The sequence below is a fragment of the Impatiens glandulifera genome, chromosome 4, assembly GCF_907164915.1.
Source record: "Impatiens glandulifera chromosome 4, dImpGla2.1, whole genome shotgun sequence".
In the NCBI taxonomy this organism is placed as follows: Eukaryota; Viridiplantae; Streptophyta; class Magnoliopsida; order Ericales; family Balsaminaceae; genus Impatiens; species Impatiens glandulifera.
In genome coordinates, this window is record NC_061865.1 from 4,812,926 (window position 1) to 4,829,539 (window position 16,614).

General features: G+C 31.9%; 5 protein-coding genes across 5 annotated transcripts; 1 reads left to right on the forward strand and 4 right to left on the reverse strand.

The window, feature by feature from the left end:
- Positions 1-217: 217 nt before the first annotated feature.
- Positions 218-2,331, reverse strand: LOC124935736 (putative vesicle-associated membrane protein 726). Its single transcript, XM_047476155.1, has 5 exons — positions 1,806-2,331; positions 997-1,138; positions 796-916; positions 672-734; positions 218-586 (listed from the first exon to the last, which is right to left on the reverse strand). Exons 1-5 carry the CDS (start codon positions 1,993-1,995, stop codon positions 437-439), a joined length of 666 nt encoding a protein of 221 aa, XP_047332111.1. The 5' UTR covers positions 1,996-2,331; the 3' UTR covers positions 218-436.
- On the forward strand, positions 2,208-4,061 carry LOC124934515 (patellin-4-like). Its single transcript, XM_047475052.1, is given in 5 exon segments — positions 2,208-2,314; positions 3,128-3,362; positions 3,444-3,568; positions 3,648-3,735; positions 3,738-4,061. Coding segments are annotated over 5 exon segments (879 nt in total).
- A 509-nt stretch (positions 4,062-4,570) lies between these two features.
- Positions 4,571-5,334, reverse strand: LOC124934516 (serine/threonine-protein kinase BSK1-like). The gene is made up of 3 exons (XM_047475053.1): positions 5,272-5,334; positions 4,949-5,062; positions 4,571-4,864 (listed from the first exon to the last, which is right to left on the reverse strand). The coding sequence occupies exons 1-3, from the start codon at positions 5,332-5,334 to the stop codon at positions 4,586-4,588; spliced, it is 456 nt and encodes a 151-aa protein (XP_047331009.1). The 3' UTR covers positions 4,571-4,585.
- A 2,200-nt stretch (positions 5,335-7,534) lies between these two features.
- On the reverse strand, positions 7,535-10,083 carry LOC124934010 (alcohol dehydrogenase). Its single transcript, XM_047474465.1, has 7 exons — positions 9,980-10,083; positions 9,323-9,675; positions 9,098-9,233; positions 8,956-9,025; positions 8,570-8,877; positions 8,251-8,392; positions 7,535-8,090 (listed from the first exon to the last, which is right to left on the reverse strand). The coding sequence occupies exons 2-7, from the start codon at positions 9,636-9,638 to the stop codon at positions 7,728-7,730; spliced, it is 1,335 nt and encodes a 444-aa protein (XP_047330421.1). The 5' UTR covers positions 9,639-9,675; positions 9,980-10,083; the 3' UTR covers positions 7,535-7,727.
- A 1,198-nt stretch (positions 10,084-11,281) lies between these two features.
- LOC124934517 (uncharacterized protein At2g34160-like) lies at positions 11,282-12,313 on the reverse strand. The gene is made up of 5 exons (XM_047475054.1): positions 12,160-12,313; positions 11,900-11,948; positions 11,748-11,810; positions 11,607-11,671; positions 11,282-11,530 (listed from the first exon to the last, which is right to left on the reverse strand). Exons 1-5 carry the CDS (start codon positions 12,289-12,291, stop codon positions 11,282-11,284), a joined length of 558 nt encoding a protein of 185 aa, XP_047331010.1. The 5' UTR covers positions 12,292-12,313.
- Positions 12,314-16,614: the final 4,301 nt, after the last annotated feature.

Consider the following 16,614-nt stretch of genomic DNA (forward strand, 5'->3'; position numbering starts at 1 on the left):
AATATCATTCTCATACTACTAAAGTTCGAAGACCAACTATGCGAGATAATTCACCATTGTCGAATTTGTTTGCACATAAATGCCGTTGTCGGAGATCGAACCAGGTCACCCGCGTGACATACGGTTATAATTTATCTAATTTATTGATACAAAGACCTAAACTTCAAATAGAAAAAGTCTAAGCAAAATAAATTATTTCCTATATTAATAACATGAGTAAATGAAACCATCAATGTTGAATAAATATGTATAGTAGCATTAGTAGTCCGACTATCATCGTATTATTACAGGCACTAAAAAAACAGCCCGATCCTCTACAAGACAAATAAATTTGTTTTTCAAACTCGTTCTTCTTCAAAAGAGGAAATAATTCAAATGCCACAATAGATAGAAAGACATTTCGCCAAAAACCGACTACACTTACGAAACGATATAATCACGACAGACATTTGAAGCCTCCGCATGCTGAAAAGAAAATAATGAGAACTATCGCGACCACAATACCAAAAACAGCCAGTTTTATCTTCATGTTATCTAACCACATCTTCCTCTTCATCTTCGTCCCTTGTGTCCTGAAATCTTGTGCCTGAAAATTCCTCAACAATTCAAATTTCAATCCCCAAACCTGAGTAAATAAACCAAAACTGATAATTATTCATGCATAAAATAACCTGAGATCGCAAATCATCTGTTTTATCTACCAACAGCTCTATCTTCTCTCCGCGATCAAGAACCTGCCCAATACATTTTCATAAAACCAATTGCTTTCGATGAAGTGAACAACATGACAATTACCTTCTCGATATTCTGCATCATGACACCTTTGACTTCAGTAACTTGTGCCTGCACTTTCGCAAGTTTGTTCATCTCTTCTGGATGTTCGACGCAGTATTGCATATGCCCCTTTATCTTAGAACTATATATAATAAAACACAAGACTCCATAACTGAATATATATATATAGAAAAAGAACCCCACAAAGAAGATAAGAAATACCCAAATTCTTTGTTCAGACTTTTCGCAACAGCAGTTGCAGCTTTCCCTCCACCATATTTCTTAGTAAAGTCATCCTTAACTCTATCGAGAAACGCTATAGGAAGTTGTCTCCCAGCAGAATCAACCGCCACGACACAATAAGCTGCATATGATCATTGCTACAATATCACACATAGACTAAACAATCTACATTACATCATTCAAAACATCGACTAAATTGATTTCATTATATCTTATGTAACCTGATGTCTCTTTACTCAAAGAACATCATTTAGATCATCAACCTAAGCTTTTTCAATGTTTCAATTTGTAGTCTCCATTTTTATCATAACATCGATCAGTAAACATCAACACCTTCTTCCCAAGATGAAGAACCCTAGATGGCTAGATGTATAGGTAAGCATTTAGAGCTCCTTCTGACTTAAGATCGAACGATCGAATCAATCCCAATATATAACAAGTTCTCCTTGTTTTTGTTTCTCTTTAGATTATCCAAATAACATCATTTAGATCATCAACCTGAACTTTTCAATGTTTCAATTTTTAGTCTCCATTTTCATTATAACATCATTTAGATATCAACCATTGGAGATAAGATAAGAACAGTACATTCAAATTGAAAAGTGGAAATGAAAAGTTCTTATCTATCTCAATTTGCTCTAAGATCATCCTAATGCTAAGAGATCTATCAAAAATGACAAATATTCATATAGTTATTGGTGTGATCTTTTGATCTATCTTTTGAATCTCCTTGGAAAGAGCATCACTAACATCAGATCAGATCGGATCAAATAGAAGAAAGTACTTACTGAATCCGTTTTCAACGAGGTAATTGAAGGTGTGGCCATCGCAGTTGTATGTGAACCTGTTGTTGCTGGAAGGAAGTTTCTGGAGACATTGGAAGGCGACGGTGGTGAAATTGCCAGTGAATTCAGTATATTCGGCGAGGATAACCGTTCCTCGCGCGACAAAGCTGTAGATGAGTGACTGTTGTACCATTCTTCTCCGAGCGGACGAAAGCTAGAGCTAAAGTAAAGCTGGAAGAGAGAAAGAGCATCAGAATGTGAGAAGAAAGAGAGAATGAAGAACAGAGACGATGGCGTTGGATAAGAGGAGCTGTTTTCGGAGAATGAATGACCGGCATCAGTTCCATAGTGTGTGTGTGAGAGAGAGAAAGAGAGAGTTTGTTAGAAAGAGAATGAGAACTAGTAATGTTGCGCTTCAAGGGGAGGAATGATTCCTCGCCGGAAAACCAGAAACCAGACTCATTTTCAGCGGTTTCTCAAACTGGTTTTGCAACAGCGAGTAAGAGATCTCGGTAACAGGGATGACCGCTGAATCCGGACCGGACGGTTCGATATTTTGAACCGGAGTCCAGTATTACTGGTTCAAATTTCCTTATAGAAGTATAAGTGTTTAATAATACATATAATTAAGGTATAATTAAAATATTATATTTCTTTTTCTAATTTTACGAGATTCGAGATAAATATAATCTACTAGGGGAATTTGAGGAAATGACCCCAAAGAGGGGGCTAATTATGTTTGGTGCGGGTGGATAATTTTTATAGCGCTGATGACCCCAAAAAAAATTTCTGCCGAAAATACCCCTATTGCGTCACGCACCCTCCGGATGCGTGACGCACCCGAGGGCATTGTGAAAAGTCCACAATGCCCTTACTATATAATAAAAAAAAATCCAGTTCTTCCCATTTCTTTCTTTCTTTTCTCTTTCTTCACTTCTCATTCTCCTCCTTCTCTCTAAAAAGATCACCCCCGACGAAGACCCCGACGAAGACCCCGACGAAGACCCCGACGAAGACGGCGGAATCCCAACGAAGGAGATGTTCGCTGCTATCCTTCAGATTACAGATTACAGGTTACCACAAATGGATCATTTTGTAGCTTTTTGCATTTCAGATTCTTTATATATTCATAATCTGTAAACTGTATTCTTCCTCCTTCCTTTATTTCTCTCTTTCGATGCATTGTTTGTTAGGGTTTAGTGATTAGGGATTGAGTAGGTGAATGTCACCGTTGCGGCGGAATCCGGGTGCGTAACGCAGTTGCGTAACGCAGGTGCGTCAAGCAGGTGCGTCAAGCAGGTGCGTCACGCAGTTGCGTAACGCAGTTACCAGAAAGCCTTTGGAATAGAGGAGAAAAGAGACAACTTTTTAAGATGGAGGTTTCAATTAATGGAGAAAGGTATCCAAGAACTCGATTTCAAACCAGAAGGTATCAATTCCTTGCTTCAAATCAATGATCTGAAAAACTCTCCTGGCCCATCTAAGAAAGAGCTTCGTTTCGCCACAAAACAAGCTGTTCATCTTCTCCAAGACAATTACCCAGAATTCGTAGCCAGAAACGTAAGCTCTAATCATCCTTAATCCATTCATCTTCCTCTTTTACAAAAAAAAATTAAACATTTTGATTTGATTGGATGACAGATATTCATCAATGTCCCATTCTGGTACTATGCATTCAACGCCCTTTTCTCTCCTTTCCTAACCCAAAGAACCAAGAGCAAAATGGTGGTCGCCCGTCCGGGAAGAACAACAGAGACTCTTCTGAAGTAAGTCTATCCTATTCCTATCAATAATGATGAACAAAAGAAGATGAAAAATGTGATCTTTAACCAATTGATGAAACAGGTTCATTCCAATTGAAGAAATTCCTGTTGAATATGGAGGTTTCAAGAGAGATAAGAATGATTCAAAGTTATGGGTTGAAGATAACAATGGTTTTAAGAGCTTATAGTAAAAGGTGGATCAATTGAAACAATTGAGATAGCTGCACCAGAGATTGGAACAACATTTGAATGGGATTTGACAGTTTTGGGATGGGAAGTGAACTATAAAGAAGAGTTTGTTCCAAGTGATGAAGGTTCTTATAGTATTATCATTCAAAAGGTGAAGAAATTGGGTTTAAATGAGGGACCAATTCGAAACACATTCTGTAACAATGAACTTGAAAAGATTGTTATTACTGTTGATAACAATGGAAGCAAGAAGAAGAAGATGAAGAAGGTTCTGTATCGACACAAGACTAAGAATGCAGCTGAATGAATGAGATTATCAAAAATTTGAGTGAATTATTTATTTGTTTTATTATTATGATTATCATTATTCTTTGTAGGAAGATTAAGTGAAAAGAGAGAGTTTTGAGAAGAGAGTTGCATTGGTTTTCTTTTTATGAAGATTATGAAGATTGATTTTTATTATTATTATTTCTTATTCTTTTGCCAAGCTTTTGTTTCTATGTTATATTGTGAGGGAGCTGGTGGATAAAGCATACTCGAGAGCAACACAAATAATCACAAGCCAAATTGACATTCTCCATAAGTTTGCTCAACTTCTCATAGAGAAAGAAACTTTTGATGGTGAAGAGTTCATGAGCCTCTTTATTGATGGAAAAGATGAACTTTATGTTTCCTAATTCCCCTTTCTATGATTTTTCTGTAAAAATTACATGTCACCCTAAAACAATACATTTGCATATATATATATATATATATATATATATATATATATAAACACAACAATTGTTCTGTCAAAGCCAACAACAACCATAACATTAACAAGAAGAGGAATCAAATAAAATAGAAAAAATGCCATCTGCCAGTTCCTCCTCCTTTGTGCTTCTTATCTTCTAGGGCAGCAGCTTCGTTAAGCATATCGGCTGCATCTTTGTGCATGTCCAGCTTCGCAAGGGCAACCGCCTGCATGTAAAAAGCAGTCGACCAATCGGGGAGGACACACTGGGCTTGCATGGCATCTTGGAGAGCTGCATCAGGTTGCTCGCACATAAGATAACATAGACTTCGTCTTCCATATACAGTTGGGGAAATCATCGTTCCCACATCTATGAACTGCAACATTTTTATAACCATAATCAAATTATAAACAACCAAACCTACATATATTACATACCAAAATGTTTTATTTTTATATACCTGAGAATAACAATATATAGCAGTTCTAAAATCCTTATCACGGAATGCTAAGTCACCACGCTTCCTTGCATCCAACGTGTCTTTCATCTGTTGTGTCCATTCTTGAAAAGAAAGCTGGAACAAATCAAATAAACAAATAAGCGTTTGTGTTTGCACCAAAATGGCATTAGCAAAAAAGAATACCTCATTAGTTGTTACCTTAGTTCCAACTACTGTAGAATTGGAATCGATATAATTGTATTAATGGAATGGAGGAGGAATTGATATAATTGTATTAATTGCTACAAATTATAATTAGAGTGAAAGAAAGACAATGGACTCACATCAGGTTTATTCTGCAATGGGGCAAGGGTAGCAACCAGGTCTCTTGTGTTCTCTTGGTTCATACTGCAAACATTTTGAAGCTATATTAATAAAAACAGTAGCCTCTTCAGTTGAAAAATTTCCTTCCAAATGTGAATCAATCAAAAGAAGAATGTTCTTCCCACGTATCATATAAAGCGCCTGCATTAGGACAAAGTTTGTTAATAAAGAATGCAATTTTATTTTTGTCTCAAATTTATCAATTTAAAGGTCTAGGCACCTTTATATATATTTCTGCATTGATTAAATTGTTAACTATTTCAATCTGCTATATAGCCATTCTAACCAAAATATAACTCTACTAATAACCACCACTAATCTAGAAGCTGATTAACTGCAATATGCTTTTAAAATACTGCTTTCAATGAAGATTACACCACCATATATGAACAAATCATAAAACACAAGATGAGTTATTTAGGGTACAATAACATGCCAAAATAACTTTCAAAATGATACAGCAATAGTTACAAAAAAAAGGGGGCGCAATAGGTTCCAAACCATATATAGAGATTCCACAGCTATATGATACTACACGTCCACGGGAGTGTGCTTGCTGGAAAATCGGCACTATGTTCAAACCCTAGATATAAATCAATAACTATCTATAATAATTGATTCTAGTGATCTTTCCTCCGGAAACCTAAATAAGTTGGTATATATTTCTCATGTCTACGATAAAACAAGGAACTAGAAGAAGCGTTAGGCAGAGAATGTGCTAACCAAATGAGACGCATCCTACTTGATGCATCCTACGTGACGCACCTGCGTGACGCACCTGCGTGACGCATCCTACTTGACGCATCTACGTGACGCATCCAACCAACCAACCTGCATTCAACGAATCAGGACAAATCAATGACGTTCTGTAAAGGAAATCAACACAAACAATAATATGTATAGGAAATCAACACAAACAATCATATGTAAACAAAATATAAACGAATATAGTGAAAAATTTTGCTTCGGCCGTCGTCGTTCGTCGTTGGAAGTTATTTTTTTCAGCTCTAGGCCATTGAATATAGTGGAATGGTCGACGGTGCCTTTTCGATTGGTTCTTCGGCGATGAAAAAGAAGAGAAAGTCTTCTCCGCCACCAGTAGGGTTTTACGGCGGAGCGGAGAAGACGGGGAAGAATGGGGCTGGATGAGAGAGAAAATAAATCGAAAATGAAAAAAAAATTAAGTCTTTATAGGGTTCAGGGTGCGTCACGCATCTGGAGGGTGCGTGACGCATGGGTATAATGGTCATTAAAAAGTTTGGGGGTCACCAGCGCTATAAAAAACATGGGCCCGCACCAAACGCATTTAGCCCCTATTTTGGGGTCATTTCCTCAAATTTCCCATCTACTAGGGTTTTCAAAATAAAATTCAAAATAAAATTAGTTTGAATTCAACGATTTTGGTGATGAGCTCAATTTGGAGTCCATCCTCTTGATCGTGGGCTTTTTTTTTCGAATTTTTTGAAAACCAATTTAAAATTTTAGTTTTTTCATTCTTGTTTTCGGAATTGAGGAGAAATGTAAATGTGAGATATGAGGTCTAATTTGATTTATCAGCATATTCATTTATTGATGAGTTCGAGATTTCATTGACTAAATACTTAATAACAAAATATTTAAATGAATTTATAATTTTCATTTTGGTGATCAAGCTAATTGGCAGCTCCATGCAATAACTCACAGTCATATTCTAATTTTATATGAATTTTAAACTTAATCTAATCACAGTTAATAATTTAGGTTGGGTAGATTTGAATTTTGATTGAGAAAGAGTTTCTAATAGATGATAATATTTAAGTAAAATAATATCATCTCAATTAACTAATTTGATATTAAATATTTTATTTATTTTAATACTAATTTATTTATGATTGCCTGAAATACTATAATTAGAGACAAATATATAGGATCCTCTGTTACTAATTTAGTTGAATACTCACCAATTAAAAATATGTTGATACAATGGTAAAAAATATAGTAAATGTGTTCAATGAATTAACAGGATAAAACTGTATTAAATTAGTCCAAAACATATTAATCTATGAAAATTAAATTGTGTCCAGAAAATAATTTTTAATTTGATTTATACATTCAATATCATTATTATAAGTTTGCTAAAATTAATTAATTTGGAATGAGTTTACTATTTGTAACAAAAGCTACCCATTGTAGTAGTTATGATAATAACTAGTCCCAAAATGCATAAAATCAATTCTAACAATTATCTCAAAGAAAATAAAACATTATTAGAACCAAATATTTCACAGAGAACAATTCTAGCATCAAATCTAATTCCTATTTCACTTACAACCTCTCCAATTTAATTTTATTGGAATATAATCCATCATTACACAAACAAGGTCATTATTATTTGATGGAAGTTATTAAATTGGAGATAGACAAAGAAACAAACCTTTTACATTAACTCAACGACAGCCCTTCCGACTATAGTTCCCTTGTTGAGATCTTCGTAAGCTCCAGCCGCTTCTTCAAAAGTGCACTTCCTCGAAACTGCAGCCTTAAGATTGAACACGCCACTCTCTGCAAGTTTAATCAACCTCGGAAGATCCTGCCTTGCCCTTCCTCCATACGAACCAATCACTTTTATCTGTCTTCTAACAAGACGGTTTATATCCACTTCCCCTTTAGCGCCAGAATTCGTTAAACCAATCATTACAGCTTTTCCTCCGTCTCTTACACTTTGAGTACATTGCCAAAATGTTTGTGGCCTTCCTAATGCCTCCACAGCAACATCCACTCCCCTTCCCCCTGTTAGTTCCTTACAAAACCAACAAAAAGTACTCAAATTTGTAAAGAAATTTCAAAAATTAAGTTACTCAGATGAAACTAGCAAGCTTTGATTTCTGTATCTAGAAACGTTTCCAGATGCATAAATAGAACCAAAAATTCTTTTCAAATGGGGTAGTAAAATGGCATACAATAATCCTTTGAACAGCATCCTCATTCTTTGAATTTATGGTTTGAGTGGCTCCAAGGGTCTTAGCTTTCTCCAGTTTGTCGTCTCGTACATCGACAGCAATAACCTCCGATGCACCAAATGCTCGAGCTATCTGCAAACAACTGGATATAATACAAAACAAAAACTAATTATCACCTTTTCTTTAAGTTATATTTTTCTCCGGATATCATAACACAGCATCCCAAGTCGAATATAAGACCTCTGTAACATAATCTTACAACTTGAGCTACCCTTTGTGGGTGACATGTAAAAGATCATATTAGTATTATTATACTTACCTTGAGCCAACACCACCAATTCCAATAACTGCAATTGTGTCTCCAGGACGAACCTCGGCTGCGTGGGCCATAGCACCATAAGCCGTGAAAACAGCACAACCCAAAATGGCGGATTCTGTGTAGGGCAATGAATCTGGGAGGATGCACAAACCGTTTGCAGGAACAACACAGTATTCGGCTAGTCCTCCCATACTGTACATGTATACAGGCTTACCACTATTCCTGAGGAATAGCCTCGTTTCTCCATCATAAAGTGTTCCTTTCGCTCGGTTATAAGCAAAGAAATCTTCGCACAAGTCATCTTGACCCTGTTTATTTTTTTAACTAGTGAGACATTTCCTTACAAAAGAAAAACACGAGGGTGATGATTAGATTGAATAGGTTACCCTTGAACAATAGTGACAGTTACCACAAGGCATTATAAAGGCTCCAACAACATGTCCTCCAACAGGTAATCTAAAAGAATGAAAAGAAATCTTCATAATGTTGGGATAATTTTGTATAATAATTTCATAGTTTGATCAGAACCTTTCGATGGTTTTCGAGTCTGTGAGTGGCCCGTGTTCAACCACCTCACCTGTGATCTCATGACCAATTACACAAGGGCTAGGAAATGGGAGTTCTCCTTTCATGACATGAAGATCGGAATGACAAACCCCACAAGCTGCATCCATTAAAACATGACTAATACTATGTTTTATGATGGGCTTTTTAGGGTTCATATAAAAAACAAAGAAAGGGAGGTAATTCAACCTTTAGTCTTGATGAGAACTTCACCGGCTTTGGGGCGTGGCATTTGAAAATCCTCGATTGAAAGAGGCTTGTTAGGTTCCCAGAAAACAGCACCACGCATGTAAGAAGACCCACTATTGACATGATAGGATGCCATAGATGAAGAGGATGATGATGAATTGAGATCATTTTCAGTGGATGATGATGAAGGAGGAGTATGAAATTGAGAGAATGATCCCAAATTAGGAGAAACAATAGCCCTTGGAAACAATGTGGAGGTTCTTCTACCATTGAAAACAACATTACGGATCAAATTGGACCAATGATTATATCCCATATCTGATTCTTCTTCGTCTACTTAATCAAACCCTAATCTGATTCAAAAGATTTAAAACCAAGAATCTCAGCTAAGGAAGAAATTGATACAAATGGAAACATAATTAAAATAGCAGAGAACTGATTGAATCAAAACCCACAAATGAACATGACAAACAAGTTGAAAAAAAGTAAATAATTACACTAGAGGGGAAATCGAATCGGTGATTGATGCTAAGAAATGGCGAATGAACATAGATGCAAACTGATCACAGCTATCTAGGATCTATCGAATATATATAAAAACTACAAATTCATGGGCTTTGCGAGGTAATACAGATCAGTAATTCATCTCTAATAAACCTGTATCAGTGAGAGAGAACCTTGACTAAACAGCAGCTGGAAGTAGTTCTTGTCTCTGGCAATTGAACTCTGGTTTTTCCTGGGGTGTTAAAGGGGAGAGTTTTATATTATACAAAAAGAAAACAAAATAAATACTAAAAGACCCTGAACTTTAGATTTAGGTACTAAATTTTAAAATATGACCCTCTTCTAGTTTAGTTGGAGATGAATACTCATGTCCTCATGTCCTGAGTTCAAAGGTTGAATTCAACTTCGTTTAAAGGTTTTGTCAGGTTAAATTGGTTGAGTAAATTTGCGGGATATGTATTTAACTTGCAAAGATTAATCGTACTATAAATAAAATCGTGACCTGTTCTAAAAAAATCTAAAAATAATAATTTATTTAATTTTAAAAATTGATAATCAAAATTTTCAACTATTTGGAAAGTTGTACTTTTTTAGGTAAGTCATAATTATTTAAATTAAAAATGAATTTTAAGAGGGGAGAAAATAATTATAGATAAACAAAACAGGCTAATTACAATAAAGAAAATAAAAGTGACAACTTAATAAAACATACTAAATAAATAAAAACAAAACAACTTATTAATAAAAATGTGATAATACAATTCAGATCAATTCCTATTTTAAACCTAATTTCATTATACCTACTTCCTTTAAATAAATTGAAACATATCTTAATCTTGGGAAAGGGGCCCACACAAATCTTATCCATGTAAGATTAAAGAGAATATTGAATCAGCCCCGAAACTTTATCATAAAAATCAAATAGTTCCTCAAACATTTGGTTTGGAAAGTCCTCATATTTAATTTAATTCCATATTTGTTAAAAAATATTAATTATATTAACTTCCTCGGCTTGAATATATTGGTTCCTCAGGTTGTCAAGATAATATTTAATAAATTTGAAACAAATTTTGGAATTTCAAATAATCCAAAGAATGTACAAACAAAAACAATTACAATTAAAAAATCCCCACTCCCAAATTTTAAAATTAATAAGTTGAAAAGAACCTTTGGAGTCATCAATAATTTTGTGTATTTTGGGTCAATCATGCTTTTTTAATTAATGATCTCTTCTTTTATGATAAATTGAGAATTTAAATGTTTAGAATTCGAAATTTATGACAATCATATAGTGAAAAAGAAGGAAACAATTTTATTCTCGAGAATGTCACATTTGTGATTGTTGTTGCATTTAAGTATGCAACATGAAGAAAAAAACGAACTAGTAAAGGAAATTAGAAAAAACGTAACGAATTTTGTAAAAAGATCGCTATGAAAACGCAATTTCTGCGTTGATTAGGAAGTCAAAGTGATTTGATTATCACAATTCTTCTTCTCCATCTTCACCTCCTCTTTCTCCTTTTCAGCAGTACTATCAGCATCAACATCAGCATTGGATTTGTCACTTTCTTGTTGTTGTTGTGTTGTGATCTTGCTGCTGGTAATGTTAGATGATGATTCTGGGCTTTCACTATTATCAACTTTCTCAATATCTGAAGAACAATCTCCTTCCCCATTTTCACATCTCTCCATTAAAATCTCTATCTGTTTGTTTATTCAAGAAAAGATAAAGAAATCAGAGTTTGAAACACATCCCAACAACTAACATATTGAATCAAACCTTAGGTTTCTGAATCATTCTCCCCTTAGTTTCATCCTTACTTCCAACACTAGATGTCAAAACCTCTGCAAATTTTACCCAATATCATAAACATACGAAGATAATCATGAAAGAAATAATGAAGATAACAAACAAACAAACTTTTCTCAAGAGCCACTCCATTGTTCTTCAGAATCTCAGCAATTGTAATAACAGTAGGAATTGCTGTGAAAACCAAAATTAATAATCAATCAATCAATCATTGATGAAAACACAATCAAATAATGATGATGATTCAATGGATCTTAACCTACCCATTCCCAAGGCAGAAAGAACAACATACTTGTATACCTTAATGTATTTCTGCATAAAAACGAGTTGATTATTATGATCCATACTGTAAAACTGTAGTTCTTGATTGAATTTCATTTCAGATAACAGAACAAATCTAAGTAACTGTTCATAAACAACAAATTTAACTTCTATATCTTAAAATTGAATCGGCCTAAGCAATTCAACTCAAATAACAAGATCTTCAACATTGAAATGAAACTGAAATGATGAGAAAGAAAACCTTAGCAAGATTGAGGTAGAAGATGAGAGGCTTCTTGGTATTGGAGACTTGAATCTTGATCTTCTTAGAATCGATGTTAATGTTCTTCATCTCCATGACGATACTGCTGCTAGAAGTCGGTACGATCTCCATTATCACTTTCTCTGTTTCTGGTAATGGATTCTGCAAATTGAATTGAATTGAATTGTAGTGAGAGAGATGAATGAATGAATGAATGAATATATGGACAGAGAAAGCGCCTTTTACTGTGTAACGGTTTCTTTGGTAGTTATTGTATACTTAAACCGCCAAAATCATAGATGGTTAGTAGTTAGTTATCCAAGAATATATAAATATAAATTAATACAGATTTTTAAATTTACTTTTTTATAAATATTTTCTATCAACAAAATTAATTTAGATAAAAAAAAAAATACAAACTCATCAAATGAAAACAATATGTTCATTTTTTTTATTGAAACTATTATGCAGCTAAAGTAACACTAATATTAAAAACAAAAAAAAATTATAAATCATAAATCAAAACAAAAAAAATCACACGAAATAATAGAAAAATGATAAACTCAACGAAAATAAAAAAAAAAAGCAAGTCCACAAATCAACGTGGCATGCCATGTGGGTAGAAGAGAGAAAATCTATACTTAATTTTGAAAGTGTCCGGATTGCCGGGTCGAGAGTTATGGTTAATTTGGATATATATGTGAGAGTAAATTGATACTTGAGTTGGATTCTGGATTAACCCGCCTATAAACTTTAAACGGTTAAAAATAAAATTAAAAATGCTATAGGTATGTTTCAAACTCACAACCTAACAAAACAAGTACATCTCTTTAACCAACTAGACTAATAACAATTTATATTTTTAATTCAACACCAAATTTTATAACACGAGACGTTATAACAATATAAGTTCAACTTTTTAACTAACTAATATATATATATATATTTATATATATATATATATAATAATGCTTAATTTTGAAAGTGTCCGGATTGCCAGGTCGAAAGCTGTGGTTAATTTGGATATATATATATGTGAAAGTAAATGGATACTTAAGTCGGATTCTGGTTTGACCCGCTCATAAACTTAAAACGATTAAAAATAAAATTAAAAATGCTATAGGTATGTTTCGAACTCGCAACTTAACAAAAACAAGTAAAACATTTTAACCAACTAGGCTAATAACACTTTATATTTTTAATTTAACATCAAATTTGATAAACGCGGGACGTTGTAACAATATATTTTTATCCGTCTGCATCGCACGGGGATCTTCCTAGTTTTAAAAATGTTAATTTGTTTTATTTTTCCGAAATGACCGTTTAGGGACGTAGGAACAACGTGGCAGGCCACCTCAAATTTATGAACTTATTTTCGCTGAATTTTTTGTTGAGTTTATCATTCCTAAAAAAATAGTGAGAGAAAGGAAGGTCATTAAATAACAAATCTATCACCACCAAATATAATAGATCTCGAATCACAACCACCAAATTTGACCCATCAACGATTAAGTGGGTCTTGTTTTCTCAAAAGAATCGAACATTTCATGAGAAAAAAAATTAAACTTTGTTTGTCGTGTCGAAATCTTTGACAACTACTCCTGGTAGAAAAAAGAAAAAAAAAAATATTTTCCTAAATTTAGTTTAAATTTTTTATTGAATTGTTTTTGATGAAGTTAAATTCTAATTATATGGGAATGAGGCCGAAGACTATTTGAGATAATCATTTGTAGTGCTACAAGTTGTGCAAGTAGAGTAAATAACATTTTTGCAATAGATTTAATTGTTTATAGTTTTTCCTTCCATTCTTATAAGTTTGAAGAAGCTAAAAATAACTTGCTAGGAAGTTTGTGACCCATTGTTTGACCTTCATATCTTTCCGTAAAGTTTTCTTTGCTACAATTGTCGGTGTTGCCTTGCACGACTCCCATATTATGCTGGAAAGCACCCTAGTTACATAATAAATATGGTTGAGTTATCGACTAAGGAGTATTACATTATCGCGTATGCGTTAACTCTTTTGGTATGTGAAAATAAAGATGAGATGAAACTCTAGTTTGAAAACGTGCAACTTTTTTTTAGGAGGAATACAGTTTTAGCGCGAGACTCCAACTAATTAATCTACATTCTAATAGTATATGCTACCCTTAACTAAAATGAAATAGATTTTTAATATCTCAAACAAGACTAATTGAGCTGGAAAGGAGTAATAGCCACTGACAATAGGAAGACACCAAGTATATCATTAAATTTGACTATAAATTTTAGTAGCGTATATAGATTTGGAAATTCTAACATAATTTAGGAGCTTGTTTGATCTTGGTTTTTTTCAGTTTTTTTTTCTGAAAAAATATAATATAATATTTATTATTTTTCATTTATCAAATAACTCAAACTTATCAAGTTATTCAAATCAAAAAATCTTTACTCTTAAAATATATTTTAATATATGAGGTTAGATTTCACTAAACTAGTTTAAATCTTTCTAAATTTAATATAATAAATCAATTAATTGTTCAACCAAAATATTTTTTATTTATAATTTTATATTATTAAATTATAAAGATTTTAATCAAATAAATTTAAAAATAAGTTTATTTATATAAAAAGAAATCAAATTACTATTTTTTTTTAAAATCTAAATTTTACCTTAAACAAATATGTAATAATATACTATGTATTAAGTTTTAAATATACTATGTAATAAAAATATTTTTTATAAGGATATATCTTGAAAATATAATTAGCCAACCGTATTAATAGGTATTATTATTAATTTTTAATTCACATACTAAAATTGTAAAATTAGTGATAACTAATTTAAGTATTAATTATTATTTTAGAATATATTTAATATTTAATATTTTAACTTAATGATTCTATTTTAAAATAATAAATAAATAATAATTTTTTTATATTTTTTTAATATGATTGATAATTATAATATAGATATAATAAATTTTATATATATATATATATATATATTAAAAAAAATTATAAAAAATATTGTTTTGAAAATATTTTACTTAATGCCATACCTTCTTTCAATTTTCAAAATGCTGCACAATTCAACTTTAGTCATGATTCAACTTATTCTTATATTATTTATTTCTCAGTTTATTCTCAAAGAATATTCTAATTTATTTTAATAGTTAATTCTTGATATATTTTATTAGGCTTAAAATTCTTCGGTTTATTTAATAAATATTTTTTATTTATATTTGTAATAACACTTAGTAATTAATATGATATATATTATAGATATTTAAATATATTATTTATTTCTAAGTTTATTCTCAAAGAACATTCTAATTTATTTTAATAATTAATTCTTGATATATTTTATTAGGCTTAAAAATTTTCAATTTAATTAATTTTTTTATATATTATATTTATAATTATAATAAGCTTAGTAATTAATATTATAGATATTATAGATATTCAAATATATTATTTATTGACAAATATTAATCAATTTAATTTTTTAACATATTATTAATAACAAATTATTAATTAGGCTTGAATTTAAAAGAATTTTATTAAATAGGGTTCAAACTATTTGTACCTTTAGCGTTTAGTTGGTTTCTCTCAATTAAACAATAGATCTCGAAACAAACAACAAAAAAACAAGTTCAAAGTTTAACAAATATATTTTACTTCATCAACAACATATTATACATTAATATTCATTTAAAAGTATTAAGTTACATTATCTTGCTTAAAAATGAATTCCTAATGTACTAATAAAAATATTGATGAACTATCTCCGTTAATTGACATTACTCTCGGTAAAGGTGGTAAAGGTCGTAAGAAAATTCGGGAGAATCAGATCTCATGAGACATTATGACTCTGTGGAGGCAATTCTTCCACTAACAACTTCATGCTTGAAAATATGGAACCCACCCGAACCCTCTCTATATAAACCATCATCAGCATTCATTTTCGAATCAGAACTATGTCTATGATCGATCATCACGTCAAAAGACATCTTGATTTTCTTGGTGTCCTCTATGGAACTTGTCAACTGGTTCTTATAGATTTTAAAATATTTGAAGAAGGCGGCTACAAGAACTGAGAAATGTAATTAGGTCAAATTCAATAAGTTTGTTTGGGCTGCCGGCCCATTTGTATTATAATTAGGGTTACATATAAAGTTAATTTTAGTCTTTAAATAAATTTGAATTTTATAATTTATCATTTATTTGTTTTTATTGGTTGTTATTATTGGGCAACCGTATGCACGGAAAACCTTTGTTTATATGAAGAAAATGAATTATTATTTAATATTTTTAACATAAATATATAATTTGTAATTAATTAAACTTAATTTTATTATTATTTATTATTTCTTTGCTCTTTTTGAATTAAATATCTAAACAAATGACTTTGTTTCTCATAAAACTTTATTTAAATAATAACCTTTCCAAAATAATAACCAAACTATATAATAATAA